Raw genomic sequence first — 21,579 nt, 5'->3', positions numbered from 1 at the left:
TAATGTGAGCCAAACAAACTGTTCCCATGAACACCTTTGTTTTATTCTTTGTCTCTCAGAAAATCACATTTGACGTGTACAGACGCATGGTAAGTCATAGTATTTAATAAGTAACGATGTTTCAAAATATGCCTTCAAGCTAATTGTTGATGCTCTGAAGCTGTAAAGTCAGTTGAGTTTCTCATTTTCTCATGTGGACGTCTGTCTACAGATTTGAAAGTGGATAGTTTGATATTCTTTGATTTATAAAACGTTCATAAAAATTTAATTTTTTGCAATCGAAGTCAAACAATTTCTTTGGTGTTCCTCTTTCATTCTAGAACTTGTTCTATCAACAAGCGATCATGAGGTCAAAGGTCAAATCTAGCGTGTCCCTTGGAGCGTAAGTTCCTCTGGTTACCTAAAAAAAAAAAAAAAATGTAATCTTGTATCTTGTAGGCCTAATTACAAGAACAGGATCTTTATATCAGTATATAGTGATCAGTTAAAACATTGGCTAGACCAGTTTGGAAACATTGACATGGAGGCTCTGTGGATTCTACTGGTCTCATAATAGTTCTATTTCTGCAGACTGACCAAGTACGTCACAACCTACAAAAACCACGACCCGTTCCTGGCTTCCTGTCCACCCAGCAACCCCTGGCAAACAGACAACGACGCATTATGGACTCACAACATGAGACGGTGAGGGCTGCTGCATTTTCTCTTTTTGAAGGTGTCGATCGCAAAAAAAAAAAAAAAACTGCACTGGGCGATTGTCAACCTCTTCAGACCTCTACAATGAATTTAGATTATGAGCTTCTAATTTTGGCGGATACCTTTTTAAAGGCACGGTCACGTAGCAGTGAGACATTCAGTGAGTGACTGCAGCCTGTGTTTGTGATTGTCTCCAGAGTTGACCCTCCCACTAAGATGCGAGTAGAGCGCTGGTCCTTCAGCTTGTTCGAGCTGCTGACTGACCTGCGAGGCCGAGACGACTTCAAGATCTTCCTCAAGAAGGAGTTCAGCGGTATGTAACGCCTCTCAGTTCGGATCATGAATCTCTTGTGCTGAACCTGACTGTAAGCCTTCCTGAGATGGTTGAGGGATAGTTTGTGTTTACAGCTCTCAACACACTGCATTCCCAGTACTTTCTCTAGGAACCCTCCCTCTTGTTTTGGGTACTTCGGTCTTTGTACCCTCTTTATTTTACCTTCCTCATAGTAGGGCTAAGGCAGGCAGGTATTGGGCTAGCAATGCGGAGTCTAAATTGTGATATTGTTGCTCTCAAGACATGTAGTTTACATTACATGTATTTGAATGCACAACTTCCCAAGACAATAAGCAAAGCACTCGGGACAATCTAGTTTGATATCATCCACCGTCCAAAAAATCAGATATGAGCAGCACTTCAGAATTACATACTGCAGCTCCTGGTGTTCCTTGAGCAGTGTTGTTAAAGTGTCCTTATACGTGGTTACTTCAGTGGCCAAAATTATGTTATGCTCATTTTAAACACGCTTATTTTTCCGTGTGTGTGTGTGTATGTGTTTTTGTGTATCCCAGGGGAAAACTTGGCTTTTTGGGAGGCAGCTGAAGAACTGAAGTGGGGAACAGCATCTTCCATGTCATCAAAAGCTGAGACCATTTTCAAGTAAGATTGAAAATGATTTTATCTGTGTGTGTGTGTGTGTGGTATCCATTGTCAGATACTACTGTAAACTATACACATATACGAAAAGATAACAACTAGTTATGTAAGTAATGAATTTGTATTTTGAATAATATACATTATGAGTAATGAATTGGTATTCTTGATTGATAATGAATTTATATTTTGATAAGGATAATTATATCAGTAATTCATTTATATGAAGTTTAGGAAAATTAATTAGAGCACTGTATATGTTTAGCTCAATAAGGAAGCTGGTTAATTACCAATGAATGATTTATGGAGAAGGGATGGGATTAAATAAGTTTGTACTTCTCACTTCTTTTCGAATATGTAAACCAAGGCATCAGGTGTTTGACAATTTCTTTTGCTTATGGTTTTCATTGCTTATGATTATTCTCTTTTTTTATTATTTTTTATTATTATTTTACATGTTCAAAATAAATTTTGAAATGAAATAATCTACTGCCTAAATATTTCTTTCTTTTGTTGTGAACATTAAGAAGAACATCCTCTTGAACTATTTATCTGTCTGTATACAGTATGCTGATTGTGCCCTTTCATAGTTATCCCTGCCAAGCCTGTGGGGAGATCATGTTCTCAGTCGTGTGTGTGTGTGTGTCTGTCTGTCTGTCCATGGCTAATCTCGCTGGACCAATCAGCCTAATACTTTTCGTGCTCATTTATGACTGTATGCGCAAAGACCTCTCGTGGTTGATTCACAATTTCTGAAGAACCGTATTTTATTGACTGTTTTATACCGTTATCGACTGCTGACCCCCCGACTGGGGCCGCAAGTGATCAACAACTGTTTCGGTAGCAAAATGTTGTTTTAGAAGTATTACATTTGCGAGTTAGTAGACTACAAACCAACCCCAAAGTCAACCAAGATATTGATCTGGAGTGTGTGTGTGTGTGTGTGTGTGTGTGTGTGTGTGTGTGTGTGTTCAGGACCTTCTTGGCCCCCGGTGCCCCCCGCTGGATCAACATTGATGGCAGGACAATGGGTCTGACGGTGAAAGGCCTGGACCACCCTCACCGCTACGTGCTGGAAGCAGCCCAGACACACGTGTTCCTGCTCATGAAAAAGGTGCGTCTGTGTTCTGTTGAAGAGGTAAAACACTCCCATTTTTCTTACCCTGTAGCTAATAATGCCTATAATGCATCTTTACCAGTAAGTGAGGAGACCTCTGGCTCTCACTGCCAAAGTGTCTGTACACTTACAGAGCAGCGTAGTTGTGGAGGGTAAAGTAGTCCAATTGTAGTTCCCAGATCTGACAATAGGCCTCATCAAGCAATATTCTCTTACATTTCTGTTATACTTTCTCTGTGAAAAGATAAGTTAAAGGGACTCTATGTAAGAATCAGAAATTGCTTGTTAACAGCGACACCTGTGGCCGTTAAGTCAACGAAAGTCAGCGTCCTGTTGCTCGCTCTTGTGCTCGCTCTACATAGACATGAACGAGCATCAGTCAAAACAGTGAGGCGACACACGTCAGCTAAAACCACAATATCACTCTATATTTCACCTGCTTGGCAGTAATGTTAGCTGACCAGACAAAGGTCTCGAAGAGTTAACACTGTTTGCAGGTTGGGCTTCACTAGATGTAACTTTGCGGTTTTGGTGCTTCCGTGTAGTTTGTGTTGGAGTCTGAGTCTGAACAGCGTAGCCACACGCGAGCGCGCATGGGACACCGACCTGCAATGATTTATAATAATAATAATAATAATAATAATATTAGATTTATATAGCGCTTTATAATATTCTCAAAGACGCTTTAACATAGTCGGGGGGGAAAACGGTGTGAGACAGACAGGAGACGAACGACAAGAAGCGACATACACAGGCACAATCACATACATACACACGGACTGATGAGGAGGGGAAGGGAGGGGGCTACGGGTAAGCAGATGAGAAGAGATGTGTTTTGAGGCGGGACTGGAATGTGGTGAGGGAATCAGAGTCTCTGATGAGATTGGGGAGTGAGTTCCAGAGCTTGGGAGCTGCCCTGGAGAATGCTCTGTCCCCAAAGCTGCGGAGTTTGGACGTGGGGGTGGAGAGTAAACCAGCTGAGGTGGATCTGAGGGACCGTTGAGGTTGGTAGGGGGAGAGGAGTTCAGAGAGATAGGGGGGTGCAAGTTGGTGGAGGGCTTTGTAGGTAAGGGGAAGAAGTTACAAACAGTCCCTTTAAGTCCACTCCATATTCACCGAATGCTGTTAACCATTCAAATCATGGTGTGCTGAATGATGAATCCCACTTGATCATAAATTGGCCCAAGAATTGTAGTGATGACACCAAAAAATGCATTTGCACAATGAAATTCGGCAGATAGATAGATAGATAGATAGATAGATAGAGACAAAAAGCTAATATTATGTTCCTCAAATTTATAACTCATGTTTCCTTGCGCTGTTTGTGAAAGTTAAAACTGGGTGTTTTTTTCTTATCTTGGTAAGAGTGCTCTCGACCACTCTCTTGCCTAAGAGAAGAGCAAAAATAAGAAAACATTAGCGAATCCCAGAAATCAATGGGTCCTAACAAAATAAGAACAAATTGTGGATATGAACAAAGATAATGTGTTCTCATCTGGCTTCCTGCATGAGGCCCGTTGTTCCTTGATGATATACTGTATATTATTCATGCTACAATTTGTGATACAAATTGTATTTATAAACACATTTTCAGATTAAAGGCACTTTAGTGTAGTGAAGCTGAGGTCACCTGCTGTCTCATGTGCATTTCATCGCTGCAGGATACTTTCTTCCGTTACCTCAAGTCACCGACGTACAAAGACATCGCGAAGAAGGCAGTGGACCCTGCGCCTCATAACTTCAGGTTTGTGGCTGATCCCTGCCTGTACCTTTCTGACCTCTAGCAGTCACTGCACATGAATACATGTTCACCACACACGTTCAATATACAGTATGACATCCCATTATATGTACAAAAAGGCTTCAACATTTTTTGTATGATTGTGTTTGTTGTTTCTACCACACAGGTTGATACTCACTTATGCAAACACTCTGTATAGTTGCAGTTATTAGTTGGGTTTTATGACGGGTTCAAACTCATTATAACCTAAAGGGCCGGCACATTACAGCACCTACTAACAAGGTCAGACAGGAGGCTTCAGCGTCCTCCGTTACAACCTAAAAATCGCAAGTTGCGTTAATGCGTTAAAGCTGCAGTGGGTAGCAATGGAGCAAATATGATTAAAAAAAGTTATTTTTATAAAGCGGTCACTATATCCTGACAGTTGTGCATGAGACAGGTCATCTGGAAAAAAAATCATGTGTCTCTGTATCCTCCGGTGCTCCTAATGGCATCTGCAAGATTTCACAGACCGGAGGGAAACAACCAGTGAGAGCTGATCTGGAGTCTGCAGTCCAGCTGTCGTCTATGAGAGCCGGCTGTCAATCACTCGGCACTCGGCCTATGACTAGATATCAGAACATATGTTTTATAGTCTGTACAGAAGTACAGGTTTTAAGTGTCCGTATGCCTGAACCTGCTTCTTTAAACTCAAAGCCAATGAAAATATTGTCCCTCCCTACAGAAAGAGACGTTCCAATCATCTTGAGTTCCTCATGTTTCTGTTTCCACCCTAGTCCGGCCCAGCTGGAGCAAAATGCTCAGAACCGAAGCCTCGGCATCCATCCCATCATCCTCTGGCAGCAGGAGGAGGAGGCAATGGCCAAAGCTGCCATTGCCTCCGCCCCCATCGATGTGAAGGCCATGATGAGCAAAATAGACAGGGAGAAGAAGTAGATATTTATATGCCTGTTTGTGTGTGTGTGTGCGTGTGTGTGTGTGTGCAGGGCTCTACATGTCATGTCACACAAAGTACCAACACAGGAACCATCCCTCTGTCCCTCGACGGAGTATTAGGGCCACATTGAGGGGGGGGAATTGGAGATTTTGAGAATAAAGTCATAATATTACGAGAATAGTCATAACTTTACAAGAAAAAAAGTTGTAATATTACGAGAATAGTCATAACTTTACAAGAAAGAAAGTTGTAATATTACGAGAATAAAGTCATAACTTTATGAGAAAAAAAGTCGTAACATTACGAGAATAAAGTCATAACTTTACAAGAAAAGAATTCGTAATATTACGAGAATAGTCATAACTTTACAAAAAAAGTCGTAATATTACGAGAATGAAGTCATAACTTTCAGACCCATCGTCATTATTATTATCATATATGACATTAACTGTTTAGTCCAAAGTCAAGTCTATTGTTTGTCTGATTTTCACTAGAGCTGATTAAACAGCATTTTTCTTTAGCAGAGCTTATAATAGTCATATATTTTTTCATGCATATTACTCCATACCAGTAACAGTGTGTGTGTCTGATGGAAGATTTGCACAGTATGTACATCTGGTAACTTTCCCAAATGTAATAAATGAGATCAAGATAAGCAGACTTTCATTGTGTTTGTGTGTGTTAATAGTTAATCAGGACAACAAAGCTGTTAAAGTTGAAGGACTCATACAAGTGACCAGTTTTCTGCCGTGTATATTCTAAACTGCTGCAGACCATTTCCCCACGGCAGGCTGGTTGGATTTTTGAATTGTTTTTCTACATTCATAGACACACATAATAATGGCATCTAATTAACTAGTGCAAGAGTTGGGTAGGTTATAATGTCACAAATGATGCTAAATAATATGATCAAAAATCATTATAATGTTAAAAGGGGAACTACAACCATTTTCAAAATTTAAACATGTTATTCCTATGGTAGACAGTCCCAAGAATATTAGTAAACATGAATAAATCTCTCCCAAATCCCCAAACTAGAGTGCTAAAACTCAAACTTGTGATGTCATAGGGTATAAAGTGTTGAGCTGATCCATAGATGATGAATGGGAGGCTGATTTTATGGACCCATGTCCATAAAATGTCGTCTATGTCGTCTAGAACATCCTTCCCTATTCATCGTCTATGGAGCAGCTCCACACTTTATACCCTATGACATCACAAGTTTGAGTTTCAACGCTCTAGTTTTTGGATTGAGAGTTGTTCAAAGTTGTGAAAGTGGGCGTAGTTCCCCTTTAAACTGTTGGTGCTGTAACAAGGGTTACAGTCAGTGTTGTGCAAGTTCACACTTCACTAGAGCTAGCTCAAAGTTCAGTTAACACAGATTAAAATGAACAGTTCATGTTCATTTCTTCTGTTTTTTTTTTTTCCTTTTAAACTGGTCGGATGCTAAGACATTTAATTAATCTCTCAGACTTATTTTCATCATCCGGTCCAGGCTCGGGGACAGCTTCATACCACATGCCATAAGACTCTTGAACTGCAAGCTCCTGATACTTTACCATTATATACTGTACTTTACTTTACTGTTTACATCTCTGTAGGCTATTCAGCCCTATATTTGAACTACTTTGTTTTAGATTCTCAGTTTGCTGGCCTACAGATTTAAGGAGCGCCTGAGACGACTTCTTCTGCTTCATTGTAATTGTAGTGAATATGATCATAAAAACAGGTAATTTGCATCGATAGATGAAGTGAATCAAATGACACAAGACGTATTTCTCGAAAGACAAAATTATATTTACTGTACATATTATTTTTTTTTTACAAAGTTTCTGCAAAGTGTGGAGCGGTAGAGGGTTATTTGGCCATGCCAGACAGCCAGCTGAGTTTGAATAAAGAAGGAGCAGCTGTGTCTTCGTCCTGATCGGCCAGCTGTCTGAACAGGCTGCCGGGCCGGAAGCTGTCCTCGCGGGCTGCTGTGGAGGAAGAGGAGGATGGAGGTGCCTGCTGGAGGAAGGAGACCACGTCAGGTTTGATGAGGTTCTGGTGGATTTTCTTGTTGGTCATCTTAATTAGAAAGTGATGAGAACATACAACACCACTGTTAATTGTCCCTGGGTCAATGACAGAGAGCCCTGATTCAGGACTATCAAAGTCCTGGATTGCAGTCTCCTGGGATCTTGACATTTCAGTCACTCAAAGGCTAATAAAATTCATTAGGGCAGTGGTTCTCAAACTATGGTACACGTGCCACCCCTGGTACGCTTGCTTTCTCTAGTGGTACGCAGAGGAATCTCTGATCTCTCGATTCCTCTTATTGGTGCTTTCCCACTGTTACGCTGCACAATGGATGCATACGCACGCTGTATCATGTTTGTTTTAGACCGGTGCCACGGTGAAGAGGGAAAAAAAAGCAGCAACTTTTATATTGATGTGAAAACATCTCCTTCAAACAACTGGATTTATTCAAGTTTCTCACCAAAACTAAATTTTACGAGATTACATTTGAACACATCATGATAACGTTGTAATTTACCTTCACCCAATAGTAATTTTTCCTGAGCCGACTTTGAACGCCTCATAACAATAACTCAATGGCACCTCCGTTAACGTTCGTATCTCCGGTATTTAGCCAGTCAGGACTGTGCTTCCCACCGGCTGCTAACAGCTAACAGCTAATGTTACTAACTCTCCTCCTGCTGAGTTCAACACAGGTTTGTTGTTCACAGTGTTGCTTTATCAGAGAAAAATAGGGTGCATCCCTCAGGTTTAGTAGCACCACGCTGTTGAGCCCTTTTTTTTCTCTTCACCGTGTCTCCGGTCCCAAACAAACTGAAACATGACACAGCGTGCATATGCGTCATTGTGCATGCGTAACTGTGGGAAAGCATCAATACAGGGGAATCGATAGTCAGAGATTCCTCCGCGTACCACTAGAGAGAGCACGCGTACCACCAGTCTACCATAGTTTGAGAACCACAGATCTAGGGGGGACATACCGTAAAAGGCTACCACTTTAGCATGTCTAGTGAGGGTGGACTCAAAGTCAAGAAAATGAGAACTTGTGAATGAGAACCACTTACACTGTTTCAGTGTTATTATGGAGCACCTGATTCCAATGATTCACACTTCACAGAACACCTGGATTATTCTGGGTGTCTATGGGCTCACCACTGAACAGACTGACAAGTTTGGATACATACACTGTTTGTTGGAAGTATTTGACAGAGATGATGAAACGTGTTTAGCCTAGCTTATAGCACAAAGAATGGAAGCATGGGGACACTGCTGGCCATGCAAAGTGATCAAACTGATGTTGTTATCATGTGAAGCTTAAAATAATGCATGAATCTCAAGATGGGATTGGTCCACTCGCAACAGGTGAGAATGCCCCCAAGGGTCACTGTTGCTGTGCTACTGGCCCATGGAATTTTCCAGTCAATAGTCTGATCCCGAGCTCCGTTATGAGCATAAGTGTGGCATGAGTGTGGGAGATAAGTCAGAATCATTTAATCAGTTAATAATCACTGTCACACTGCAAATGCACTAGAGGTAAACCAAGGCTCTACTGAAAACACAACCAAAACACACACACACACACACACAAATATAAACCCACAGTGAGGAACTTGCCTGGGTTTCTCGCACTCAAAAACGCTGGGAAGGCAGAGGATGTAACAGACAACATTAACCCAGAGTGGAACAAAACAATGAAACAGAGAAAATGAAGACATACAACACTAAAACTCAGAGTCAAGAGCATCTTCAGATCCCAGATCCTAGATCTGTTACTCACCAACTGGTGAGGAGCATCAGAGCTCCTGGTGGTGGCTGACTTGGGTTTACGCACATTGGACATGCTGAGAGGCAGCAACCCGAACCTGCAGAGGACAGGACAGTCATGGTGGGAATTAGGTTGGGAAAAAAGAGAAAATTCTCCTACTGCTCAGGCTAAATATACCATGATTTTTTTTTTTTTTTTTTTTAATTTTCATCACAAAGAATAAAAGTAACATGTACAAACAGACTCACAAACATACCAACCCCACATAAAGAAAACAAGCATTAAATTAAATAATAATAAATAAATAAATAATAATAATAAAATAAGGAAAAAGTAATAATAAATAAAAGTAATATTAATAATAAATTAAAAATATATATATATATATATATATATATATAAAAAAGAGACAACCACCACAAGAAAGCCAGAAATATACCATGTTAAACCCCCATTGGATTTCCTGAAAAACTCATTGTCACAAAGCTGAAAACAAGGTGGGTTTTCTGAGCTCCTGAAAGGTTGACATTTTGGGGGATACATGGTTTTCACATATTATTATATTCAGACAACATTTGAGAAGTTGAACTTCTTTTGTTATGTAAAAAAAAACTTGCTGTAGAAAATCAAGTTTAAAGTCCTAAAAGTAAGGGAATGATTAATTCATGTTGCTGTTAGAGCTGATGTCCAGGTACCAGCCAGCCCTCTGGTTATACCACATGACTCCGACTGTCGAAAAACTCATTCAACATCTTGGGATCAGGGCTGTCAATCGATCAATATTTAGTCGCTATTCATCGCAAATTAATCACACTTGTTTTTTATCTGTTCAATATGCATCTTAAAAGGGAGATTTTTTAAGTATTTAATACTCTTGTCAACATGGGAGTGGGACATATGCTTGCTTTATGCAAATGTATGTATATATATATATACACACCGATCAGCCATAACATTAGGTCAGCATGGCCACCCTGACCGGTCTGCGGGTACGCAGCCCCATTTGCAACAAACTGCGATGCACACTGTGTTCTGACATTTTTCTATCAGAACCAGCATGAACTTTTTCAGCAGTTTGAGCTCCAGTAGCTCTTCTATTGGATCGGACAACACGGGCCAGCCTTCGCTCCCAACGTGCATCAATGAGCCTCGGGTCTGACCCTGTCGCCGGTTCACCGGTTCTCCTTCCTTGGACCTCTTTTGGTAGGTCCTGACCACTGCAGACCGGGAACATCCCACAAGAGCTGCAGTTCTGGAGATGCTCTGAACCAGTCGTCTAGCCAGCACTATTTGGCCCTTGTCAAAGTCGCTCACATCCTTACGCTTGCCCATTCTTTCTGCTTCCGACACAAAGTTCAAAGTTGAAAATGTTCACTTGCTGTCTAATATACCCCCCCCCCCCCCCCCGTAACGAGATAATCCATGTTATTCACTTCACCTGTCAGTGGTCATAATGTTATGGCTGATCGGTGTATAATATCGCATCCCGAACCCTACCAACTCAGATCCCGGTCACATTTAAGGCTGTTAGGAGGAGCCCTTAAAGTTGGAACAATACCAGGCCTTAAGGACTACAGCAGGTTCCCTCTCATATCCTGTCTGTAGTAGAGTGACATGTCTTCTCAGTGATGCTAGGGCTTGTTTATGCTAATGATACCGATACTGTCACAGAGCACCTCCGGTTCACTGACCTGATCTGGCTGCTGGCCAGTGGCAGGATGTTGTAAGGCTCCTGGGAGTTCACACTGCTGCTCCGCAGAGCAGACTCCTTCTCCGAGCCGGTCAGCAGCCCCAGCAGCACCTGAGACACAACGTCACATGAACCTTTAAACAACGTTAGGAAACAGAGCAGCGGACCTATTGTGGTTGTTGCTGTTACATCTGGACTATATTGGACATGAGCAGCTCATTGTGGTCACTCATCTCAGGGCTACTGTTGAATGCTGCTTCTACACATTTAGAGCTGATGTTCATCAAGTGACAACTACAATATGTTGTTGATGGCGAGGGGCTGAACGTACCGAGGTCCTCTGGGACAGGCGGTTGAGGTTGGTGTTGAGCGGAGGTGTGAACACGTCCAGGTCAAACGGGTCGATGTAGCCCTCCAGCCAATCACAGACTTCGTGGAATCTGGAAGATACACAACAACACAAAGTTAGCAGCTTTCAGATTCATTTTAATGCCGTCACCATTTGACATTTTTTGGTATTTTTGATTGTTGGTCTTAAAATGAGGTGAGGCACTTTGTTGGTGCATTGCTGCTATCTTGAGGCAGCAGAAAGCAATCGCACATTGACCAACAAGAACCTGGTCTAAAGTCTGGTGCAGTATTTTCCTGCTATTTAAAGGGCGCGTTATTCAGATAGTACGATGCGTCTACACAGGCAGGTTGTTACACACACAGGAACACACACGAAGCAGCAGCTCCTCCTCGGTTAAATACAGCTCTAGAACAATGTTTTTATTTATGTTAAGGAAAGCACACAATAGAGGCGGCAGGTGACAATTCTGAATATAATGAAGTGAGGCTCTCAGGCGTTCTGTATTGCTCAACCTGCAGCGTGCTCCTCTGGTCACTGGTGTGACTGCTGTGAACAGAGAGATCACACGCCTTTGTGGCGTCCCTCCTCTCATCATCCCTCTGTGGAGTGTAGACGTAGGCTACTTCAAAGTTTTTGCGGGCCCTCTCCCCCTAAACGGGCGGCGTTTTGAGGCTCCGCACGTTACGCCCCGCTTCTCCGGCAGCGCCCGGCTGCAAGCCAGTGGGTAAAGCACCTCGGGAGGATTCCACGCAGCCGGTCCGAGCCCCCCCGTGGGTTGCGTCGGAGAGTAATACAGTTTTCATTATCGTCATGTGCAGCTGTTACATTAGGAGTTGCTACATCGATTTCCACAACAGGGTTAGGGGACGAAAACAGTTCAAATAAGTAAATCCAAAATAAGGTCTGCGCTTCTATGTTGTTATATTGAGTCATGGGTCGGTGTAATTATCCTGTGTGCGACTGTGCTCAGATATGGCCTCCTTTTCTTTCTTTTTTTTTGCATGCTGCATGCGATGAATTTGTGACAAAGGAAGCTACCTGGGGTCTTGGTGGGATCGGGAGCTCTTGCCCTCCTCCGCTTTGCTGCCCAGTGTGGTGTTGAGGTATCGGAGGTCAAACAACAGCTGCAGGGCTCGGTTCTGGGTCATGGGAAACACCCCCTCCTGGAGAACAGAGGGACAGAACAAAACAGAGCAGAGATGTTCAGGAAGCTAAAATGTGGATCCTGATGAATGAAAAGAAAGTGCACTCCCTCCTTTGTCCTTCCTCCCGATTTCCCTTCTGATTTAATTTTTCTGATTACTGCCCTCTCCTTCGCCCATCATTTCATTTTCTTCTTCTTCTTCCTCCTTTGAGGCCATTTCTCTCTCTGAGCAACACAGAGAGACTGATGCATGCTTTTATAACCAGCAGGCTGGACTATTGTAACGCTCTCCTTTCTGGTCTACCAAAGAATACAATAAATCAGCTACAATTAATTCAAAATTCTGCTGCACGAGTGCTGACTTAAACCAAAAGGAGAGCACACATTACGCCTATTTTAAAGTCGTTAGTTTTCGTATTTATTTTTAAATTATTTTATTAGTTTAGAAGGCACTACATGGCCTTGCACTAGACTACCTTGCAGAAATGCTTTTGGTTTATGAACCAGGAAGGCCCCTCAGATCCTCCGCTTCTTGTCTTTTAGTTGTTTCACAAAGCAGAACAGAAACATCTGGTGATGCTGCTTTCAACCGCTGGAACAACCTTCCAGAGGACCTGAGAGGAGCTGAAAATATTGATATTTTTAAACAAAAATTAAAAACCCATCTATTTAATCTGTCTTTCATGTAGTGTTTTATAATTTAATGTTTTTCATTGTTTATACTTATTTTATTTATCATCATCATTATAGTGTTTATTTTACTCTATTTTGTTTAATCAACATTTTATTGCAGATCATTATTATCTCTTTTATTCTATTTTATTTTATTAAAATTTCATTATTTTAATACAATCTGCTTATTTTGTGTAGTTTCATCATTTTTATTTATTTATCTTTATTGTTATTTTTATTTCCTTGCATTTTATTTATCTTTTAATTATCTTACATTAATGTCCCTGGTACTTAAAGGTTGGAGTTTGAAGTTTTTCACCTTACAATACAGAACCTCCCTCGTTTTCAACACTATATGTACTGTATGTATGTGTATGTATGTGTGTGTCTGCGTCTGTGTTACCCTGCTGAGGTCCTGCTGTGTGAGGCTGTGGTAGTGGTGCAGGGCCTGAGCCAGACAGGCCTGCAGCAGCTCCTGCAGGGTGGGCCGGGGCAGGGCGTGGCCCCCCACCCTGTTCACCTCCACACACAGCTGGAAGAGCAGCGACTGCACGAACCAAGACGGCTGCAGAAGACACGACAAGTTTCACATCAGATCACTGAATGGAATCAGAAATCACTGCGCTGTTAGAGGTGGTGTTGAGCGGCTCACCTGGACTGGAAGACGGATTTTGGATGTGACGCTGCTCCCCGACTCTGCTTCTTCTTGGATCTCCAGATCCTCCCAGTTTGTTGCTGTTGTCAGGATGGCACCAGCAGACTCAGCGTGCAGCGCCGTGCCAAACTTATCCAGCAGGACCTGTCACAACAACCAGCAGTGTCACTAGGCTGGTCTTGAACCAATTCCAACATGATTTAAAGGGTTACTTTGGTATTTTTCAACCTGGACCATATTTTCCCATGCTGTTGCGTCTAAGTGACTAATGGGGACAACATTTTTTAAATGGTACCAGTATTGAGGGATAACGCTGTAACTGGCAGCTGCGACAGAAGCTGCAAGGACAAGTGAGCAGCGTCAATGCAACGTTACGTCCACTAAAAGTGCTTGTTTTTACCACTGACCGGCTCCGATTGCTATTAGAAGTGTCTGAAAACATTATGGAAAGAACCCTACAGAGAAATTAATTGTTTTCCTTTCCTTTCGCTTGATCCGGTCTGTTTGTTATTGTGTCCATGTCCCCCTTGAGAAGAAGTCCTGTTGTGAAATCTGAATATCCGTATACTCTGGCTCATATACCGACACACTCTCACTCCCAATTTGTCAAATACCTCGGAATTGGTCATGGCCATCGGAAACCGACGCATGGGGTGCCCCTCTTCCGTTACTTTTGGACGGACCGGGGACGGCGTGTCAATATACACTTGTTACATGCATAGTGCCCTTTCAAAATAAACTTCCGTTTTCACGGGAAGTTAGGTTTAAGCAACACAACCACTCAGTTAGGGTTAGGGAACGGTCGTGGTAGACGTTAACTTCGTTGACTAGCGACTCACGGGGCTGACAATACTAACGACTCACACGACTAACAATACAGACGACTGACATGACAAAATAAGACAACGTTACTTTTAGTTTCACCCATGACACGAACAGCGGTCTCCTGGTTGAAAGTCTTGTGTTTGCAACACGTCACCTCGCCAGAATGAAACTTCTCTTTGAGCGAGACTCTTTCCATAATGTTGGACACTTCTAATAACAATCAAAGCCTGTCATGGCAAAAACAAGCACCATTAGTGGACGGAAATGACGGTTTCAGCTTGCCCGAATAGCACCATATTGGAGCCTGTGAGCAGCTGCCGTCTACACAAAGTCTCCCTCAATACTGGACCAATTTCACAAATTGTTGTCCATATTAGTCACTTGGATACAAAAACATGGGGCAGGGCAGGAGCTCAAACAGAGCATTTCAGACAGCTACTACAGCCGGCTTTTTGGAGCTTACAACTGCATTTCACAGACTTCACCAGCAAATTGAGTTACCACAACACAAAACTTCATACTACATTCAACATATAAAGTTTCACATATACACATCTACGTTTCTGACAGGGTCTGACTTTGGAGAGGGCGGAGCTCCAGATGCGGTACGCCTCCATGCTGCAAACCAGAAGCTCATCCTTCAGACCTGCCCACTTGGCCTGGGCGGGGCTGACCTCCGTGGCGGCCCTGGCTTTGCCCAGCTTCTTGCCCTGTCTGGGGGTCAGCTTCGCTGTGGCCTCAGACCCCCTCTGTTTTCCCAGGATGCAATGCTTCAGGTTGGGGCAGAGTTCGCCCACAGACTGGCACAGTCTGGCCATGAAAAGGACCGAACTGAGGCAGGCGGGGCTGGGTTCAGGCGAGGCCGCGGCCAGTTCGGAGCGGATGGAGGACAGGATGTGGCGGACGCAGGCCACGCAGCCTTCGCGTAAAGCCTCCTCCACTGCCGGCGAGTCCGTGAAGCGGTTGAAAGAGGATGCTGACGAACTCTCTTTGGGACCAGAGGAGGTGACGGAGATGGAGTCAGACCCTGCAGAACACAGCATAAAAGATAATTAATTAATTAATTAATTAAAAATAATAAATAAGGTCTAATGATTCTTAATTACAAGATTCATGATCAGTCAGGAATAGGTGTGGTTTTGAATATTAACATTATTTATTACACGGCTGTGTTGAATACTCGATTCTGTATAACAGACCGTTGCTATGGATAACAGACCGTTGCTATGGGCGCAGCTCTGATGTCGGACTCTGGCGGACCGTTTTTGTGTCTAATTATTGATTTCTTAAGTAAGTAGCCGTGTACTAAGCGGGATAATGTACAGCTAGCAGGTCATTGTTGTGAAAGAATCCCCTTCAGGGCGGCTCGCTGTACATTATCCGTTACTTACAGACTTTGGGCTAAAACACACAAGAAGATCAGTGTATATGATAGAACAGTGGCATCAGAATGTGCCAGCAAGCCCCCCGGACCCTCGTAGACAGTAAGGAACTAGATACTGAAAAAATAGGTAACGTTGGCTTAGTAGATAAGGCAACAGCAAACATTTCAGGTAACTGGACAGCATGATATATCAAATAAAACTAATAATACAAGCAGAATATTCAATGAATCAAATTAAAATTCTCATTAAGGTCAGTCATTGTTTTTTTGGTAAAACAATGCCACTACTGGAAAATGCTTAATTCTACCTGGTAGGTGTATTTAAAGTCAGTAAACAGTAAGCAACTGACCTAAACTAAATGAAGTGGAGGGGCAGCCACAACCTCAGAGAAATCACAGACTATTTAAATGTGAATTCAAATGGTCAACATAGTCCTCAAAAGTATGTCCATTTGTGATGTCACAAATATACAATATTTAGACTATTACACGTTTTAAATGTAAACATTCTTAATGTGGCCCAGTTTATTTCCTGTTGCAGTGGATGTAAATGACATCAGCTGACAGGAAGTAGATGGGAACATATACCCAAACTGTTGCCTAGCAACGCAATTCTGTTGCAATTCAGTTGAAATGCACTAAAACGGAGCGTTTCAGACAGAGGGTAAATACAAGTATATTCAGGCAGACAGTATGAGGAAAATAATGTGTTTTTTTAACATTACAGCATGTAAACATGGTCTAGTAGAAAAACTAAATACAAGCATGAACCTGAAAATAGGCTTGATATGGGACCTTTAAATCTTATTCTTTCTCTTTTGCAGATCAGGTATGTTTGCCTCTTCAGTGCCAGCTGAAGACAATGATGACCTCAGGCTGAATGACAAATTGGCAATATTCGTAACAGGTATTTGGATATTCGTAATCTGACCACCTCTTGGAGATTGGATTGGGATTGACAGCCCACTCCCCGTCTAGCACACAGTATCAAAGTTTGAACCGCCCTTACCTTTGTCTTGGGAGGGAAGGTAGTACTGCAGGTCATCCAGCCTGGCCTTTAGCTTAGCATCCAGGGAAGAGCAGAAGTTCTGAACGCAGGGCGTCAGGGCCTGGGTCTTCATGGCCAGGCTACTTCTTTGGTGCTGCTGCCCCCGCTGGCTCACGCTGACCCACCCCGCGTCGCTCAGCAGGTCTCCCGGAGACTCCGACCACAGGTAGGATGCCACATCTACCTCGTACTGGGCCCCGCGGCCCGAGCCGGTGTTGGTACCTGAAGAAGTTTGGATGGTCTGGCTCTCAAGATCCCTCACAGCTGAGGTGAGGAGCTGGACGGAGCTCGTTGAGATGGCTTCAGTTTCTTCTTTGGTGATGGCCTTGGTGGAACGGGAAGAAGGATTATTAAAGGATATTCATTGGGATTATGTACAATTTTGGTGCATCAGCAGGTACGCCTGTCACTACTGTGAGACTGAACACAAAGCAAACCTTCAATTAGGCACGAATCCATACAATGTCAATGGATAGACCCGTTTAGATTGCTGAAAACTGCTAACTGCAATTGTAATTGTGCTAGGAGAGCACTAACCTGCAGGCGTTTAAGGAAGAGCTGCTGCAGGAAGTCATCCCAGACAGCCAGGGGCTGCTCCAGCAGCCGCTGACACACAGCGCTCCAGTGCTGACTGATGGACTCGGTGGACAGGAGGTCCCACACGGCGTCTCTAATGGCTGCCAACCCCTTCAGGCTCTTCACATAGACCAGAAGGCTGCCAACGCCACGGCAAATGTCCTCCTTACAGCTGAGAGTGGAGGAAAGATTCAAAAGGCATCGATTAGATATCAACAGAAAATCAATCAATGATGGGTTTGATGGTTGATTAAGGGCTTTAGTCATTTTTTCTAACTTCTAACTAATGTCCAGTCACTGTATAATAAACTGGACGAGCTTAAGAGCAAAATGGTTTTTCAATGTGCCACTATGAACTGCAACAGTATGGTTTTCTAGACATTTAAGTCAAACTTTGAAAAAAAACACCTTTCACAACAAAAGGAACCAGAACAAATATGAACAAGATGTGCAGTGTCCTGATTGATTGGAGCTTACGTGTCGATCCACTGCTGCAGGGTGTCCCGGAGCTGCTCTCTCTGGATTGGCTGAGCCAGGGTGCGAAGGGCGGGCTGGAACTCAGTGATGGAAGGAGGCAGGTACTTGAACCAGCTGCCTGTACTCGTCTCTTCCTGCAACACCCTCCTGTCTTTAGCTGAGGAGAGAGATGGGATTGATGGTTTCACATTTTCTTTATCTATGGATATTTGTACCTCAGGATACATCTAACTGTCTGGTGACGGATCCTCATTCTGACTTTGGATTTTCTTACTTTACGCTTAGTGCTTTTAAGATATACTGTATTTATACTAGGAAAAACTGTCATGGCCATTTTCCCTTGACCTCTGACCTCAAGATGTGTGAATGTAAATGGGTTCTATGGGTACCCACGAGTCTCCCCTTTACAGACATGCCCACTTTATGATAATCACATGCAGTTTGGGGCAAGTCATAGTCATTTTTATGTTAAATGCAGTACCCGTGAGGGTTTCTGGACAATATCTGTCATTGTTTTGTGTTGTTAATTGATTTACAATAATAAATATATACATACATTTGCGTAAAGCAGCATATTTGCCCACTCCCATGTTGATAAGAGGATTAAATACTTGACAAATCGCCCTTTAAGGTATATTTTGAACTAATTGATTAATCACGAATAACTATTGACAATCATGCAATTAATCGTGATTAAATATTTTAATCGATTGACAGCCCTAATTGAAACCTTTCTGTCCTAGAACATATTACTATATTACATCTGACATGCCAAAAAAAGTGACATTTCTGAGTAGATTAACTTATTCTGAAAACAATAATATACGACATGTAGTGCCTATGCCAAAAAAAATAAACAGCCTAGGGTTTATAGGGAAAAATAAGGGACCATTCCTGTCTATGGCCTGTGTTTATTAGCTCTCAGTAGGAAAAGTAAAACTAAAAGTATCCTAACACCGCGGCTGTTTACCTAGATATGTGGTGGAGGTGACATTCTCCAGGATAGAAAAGAGCATGCCACAGCCCAGGGCTCCCTCCACCGGCCTGGGGCTTCCCTCTGGGGGCAGGTAGAAGACAGCGTAGGCCTGGAACAGAGTGGTGACCAGCAGCTCCACCAGGCTGCACACCTGGGCCTTAATCCCTGCACCTGCACCAAAATACATGTTTATATGAACTGGTACACATTTCTGGCTGCTTTAGTTATACATAAGATATAAATAATGATACTACAAACAACATTTCCTGCTCTGCTACACAGTAAAAGCCTTCAAGCAATAATTCTATGCCTTCAAGCCTTCTGTGTAAAAAATGTGTTATGACACACTCTGATAATAAAATGCATATTATTGGCAGGTGGTAGAAAAATACCATGCTGTGGTTGGTTGAGCAGCTGATGGATGGAGGCCTTCCGGGCTAGTAAGAAGTCAGCCAGGGCCTGGCGTGGTGAGCTGTCCTCCAGCAGCATGGTGGACACCAGGGCCTCAGCGATGGCCTGGTCGGACACCGCGCGGCCCCGCAGCAGAGACCTGCTGTCCAGGAGGATGACGGACCTGCGAGAAGACAGACTAGTTACAGACCTATGACTTAGCTTTTACTAACCGGATCCAGTTGTGGTCTACAGCGTGTGGATCCATCACCAATTCTTTCAGTTCTGAGGCCTGGAAGTTTTCCATTAGAATCACTAGCCAAAAAGCAGGAATTCTACTTGGTGACACAAGTAATAAAACATCCACTACCTGAAGTGACCGGTGGTGGCTACCTGCCGGATCAGAATGGGGAAGCGGGCCAGGACGGGGCTGTAATGGCCCCCCGTAGCGGCCTCCAGGTGCAGCAGACTGTGCAGGTGGCAGCACAGCAGGTACAGCTGGGTGGCCTGGAGGTACTGGGACGCCTCCATGGCACTCCAGATGCGCTCTGGGATCTCCAGGAGGAGCTTGATCTGAGAGGCCATGGTGTAGAACTTCTCCTGCCACTGCATCTGGCTCTACAACATAATGACACACAGACACATTGCATATTTATATGTAATAGACTTTAGACAATTATTTGACAGAGACAAGCGATGATAAAAGGATAATAAGTATACAAACACCAGACAATGTAGTGAAAGTAATATTATGATGTATTAAGATGTGTGTGAATTAATGTCAGGTCATATATGCAATACCATCTTCAAAGTTGATTGTGGTTTAAACTTAGTGCATTCCATTATCTCCATTATAAAGATATGTCCCCAATTTTCATTAAAAAATATTATAATTATAATGTTCTCCTGTGTGTCAGTACTAATACACACCTATCAGAACACATATTCAGGTAGTTTACAAATCAACAGGGTCTTCAGGTAAATTCGGCATAGAGGTGATCCACCGGCAGCACTTAATTTCAATAAAGTTTTGCATTTGTTATCTGGCTCGGGCAGTTTAGCTACTGTGTGTTTTGGCTCAAAAGAGGTGTGGACATTTCTAAAAGTTAGGATTGGATTGACAAATATGATTTAATCAGAAATCTTTTTATGCCGAATTGGTCAGCACTTTTCTTTGAGTCAAAGTAAGTGTTAAGTGACGTTATAATTGGGGGGTATGTATGCATATAACTCATTTAATCATGAATTGACACATTTTTAAATGAAGTTTGGTTCAAAAGTAAGGATTGGATTAAGAAATATGATTTAATCAGCAATCTTTTTTATGCCGAATTGGTCAGCACCTTTCTTTGAGTCTGAGTAAGTGTTAAGTCATGTTATAATTGGGGGGTATGTATGCATATAACTAATATAATAATGAATTGCCACGTTTTTAAATGAAGTTTGGTTGACGCAGGTTTAGAGCTACAACAACAACAGTGGTTAGGTAGAGGTTCACCTCCTGTCTGGAGCTGGTCACGCTGGCTCTGCCTTGCTTCAGCTTGTGGCAGTACTGGTGCATGTCCTGGATGGACAGGACGACGCTCTCCGAGCACTGCCTCATCTCTCCGATGGTGTCAGCGGCGTCTATCAGGTCCCGGTAGCGCTCACCGACCATCTGCCTCAGCTCCTCCTTCTTCTGCTCGATCTCCCCGCGGACCTTGTGCTCGATCCGGCGGATCTCCGCGGTGTTGTACCGCTCGAAGAGAGCCGCCGGGTCTCTGATCTCCGAGACCCGGATAGACAGAGCAGGATCCTCGGCCATCGCTCATCCAAAACAACTTCAGCTGTTCCAGGAGATTTAACCCGGAAGGGAGACCGGGAGTACACTTCCTGCTGCCTCCACGTAGGCTGAAATGTGACCACGACTGATTGGTCATGAGAGCTGTCTGTCAGGGAACATTTCCGGTTAGGTTAGGAGCCGCCTACCCACACTGCTGAGCCAATCAAATCATCCCAAAATGCATGCTGATAATAATAATAATAATAATAATAATAATAATAATAATAATAATAATAATAATAATAATAATAATAATAATAATAATAATAATAATAATGCTTTTATTATTATTATTATTATTATTGTTACAATGATTTGTACCACAGATTCCTGATCCAGCGGACTATTGTCTGCCAAAAATA

The 21,579-nt window shown here is 42.8% G+C and overlaps 2 protein-coding genes across 8 annotated transcripts in view; one reads left to right on the top strand and one right to left on the bottom strand.

Annotated features, from left to right (window-relative positions):
- Positions 1-6,101, top strand: part of rgs9a (regulator of G protein signaling 9a) — a 21,233-nt gene extending 15,132 nt beyond the window's left edge. The window contains exons 10-18 of one of the 2 annotated variants that reach the window (XR_012596510.1): positions 60-89; positions 321-382; positions 571-684; positions 894-1,009; positions 1,546-1,633; positions 2,603-2,741; positions 4,406-4,488; positions 5,262-5,713; positions 5,800-6,101. Coding sequence is in view for 1 of the 2 variants with exons in the window: in XM_074655053.1 (XP_074511154.1) it covers positions 60-89; positions 321-382; positions 571-684; positions 894-1,009; positions 1,546-1,633; positions 2,603-2,741; positions 4,406-4,488; positions 5,262-5,421 (792 nt within the window). In the remaining variant the exon portion in view is untranslated. Of the gene's footprint in view, positions 1-59; positions 90-320; positions 383-570; positions 685-893; positions 1,010-1,545; positions 1,634-2,602; positions 2,742-4,405; positions 4,489-5,261 lie in introns of both variants that reach the window. The other variant, XM_074655053.1, reaches the window with a different exon arrangement.
- A 1,096-nt stretch (positions 6,102-7,197) lies between these two features.
- Positions 7,198-21,299, bottom strand: cog1 (component of oligomeric golgi complex 1). 6 transcript variants are annotated; one of them, XM_074655050.1, is made up of 16 exons: positions 20,894-21,265; positions 19,766-20,013; positions 19,398-19,579; positions 19,000-19,176; positions 18,030-18,186; positions 17,514-17,724; positions 16,938-17,301; positions 15,123-15,571; positions 13,717-13,863; positions 13,468-13,629; positions 12,287-12,411; positions 11,228-11,336; positions 10,898-11,007; positions 9,219-9,303; positions 9,056-9,079; positions 7,198-7,489 (listed from the first exon to the last, which is right to left on the bottom strand). In XM_074655050.1, exons 1-15 carry the CDS (start codon positions 21,197-21,199, stop codon positions 9,071-9,073), a joined length of 2,841 nt encoding a protein of 946 aa, XP_074511151.1. In that variant the 5' UTR covers positions 21,200-21,265; the 3' UTR covers positions 7,198-7,489; positions 9,056-9,070. The 6 variants fall into 6 exon arrangements, with proteins under 6 accessions (XP_074511151.1, XP_074511152.1, XP_074511153.1 ...); XM_074655051.1 differs by having other exon boundaries at positions 7,198-7,429; XM_074655052.1 differs by having other exon boundaries at positions 7,198-7,426.
- Between the last annotated feature and the right edge of the window lie 280 nt (positions 21,300-21,579).

Source organism: Sebastes fasciatus, chromosome 13, assembly GCF_043250625.1.
Source record: "Sebastes fasciatus isolate fSebFas1 chromosome 13, fSebFas1.pri, whole genome shotgun sequence".
Lineage (NCBI taxonomy): Eukaryota > Metazoa > Chordata > Actinopteri > Perciformes > Sebastidae > Sebastes > Sebastes fasciatus.
The sequence above is the reverse complement of the archived record's forward strand: the minus strand, read 5'-3'. Positions and strand labels throughout refer to the sequence as shown.

Excerpts from the sequence above, each read along its gene's own strand:
- cog1 (XM_074655047.1), bottom strand. The coding sequence starts at position 21,199 with ATGGCCGAGGATCCTGCTCTGTCTATCCGGGTCTCGGAGATCAGAGAC. Across the intron at positions 11,337-12,286 it reads CGATCCCACCAAGACCCCAG|ATTCCACGAAGTCTGTGATT; the intron begins GTAGCTTCCTTT and ends TGTATCTTCCAG. Across the intron at positions 7,490-9,218 it reads CTGATGCTCCTCACCAGTTG|ATGACCAACAAGAAAATCCA; the intron begins GTGAGTAACAGA and ends TTTCTAATTAAG.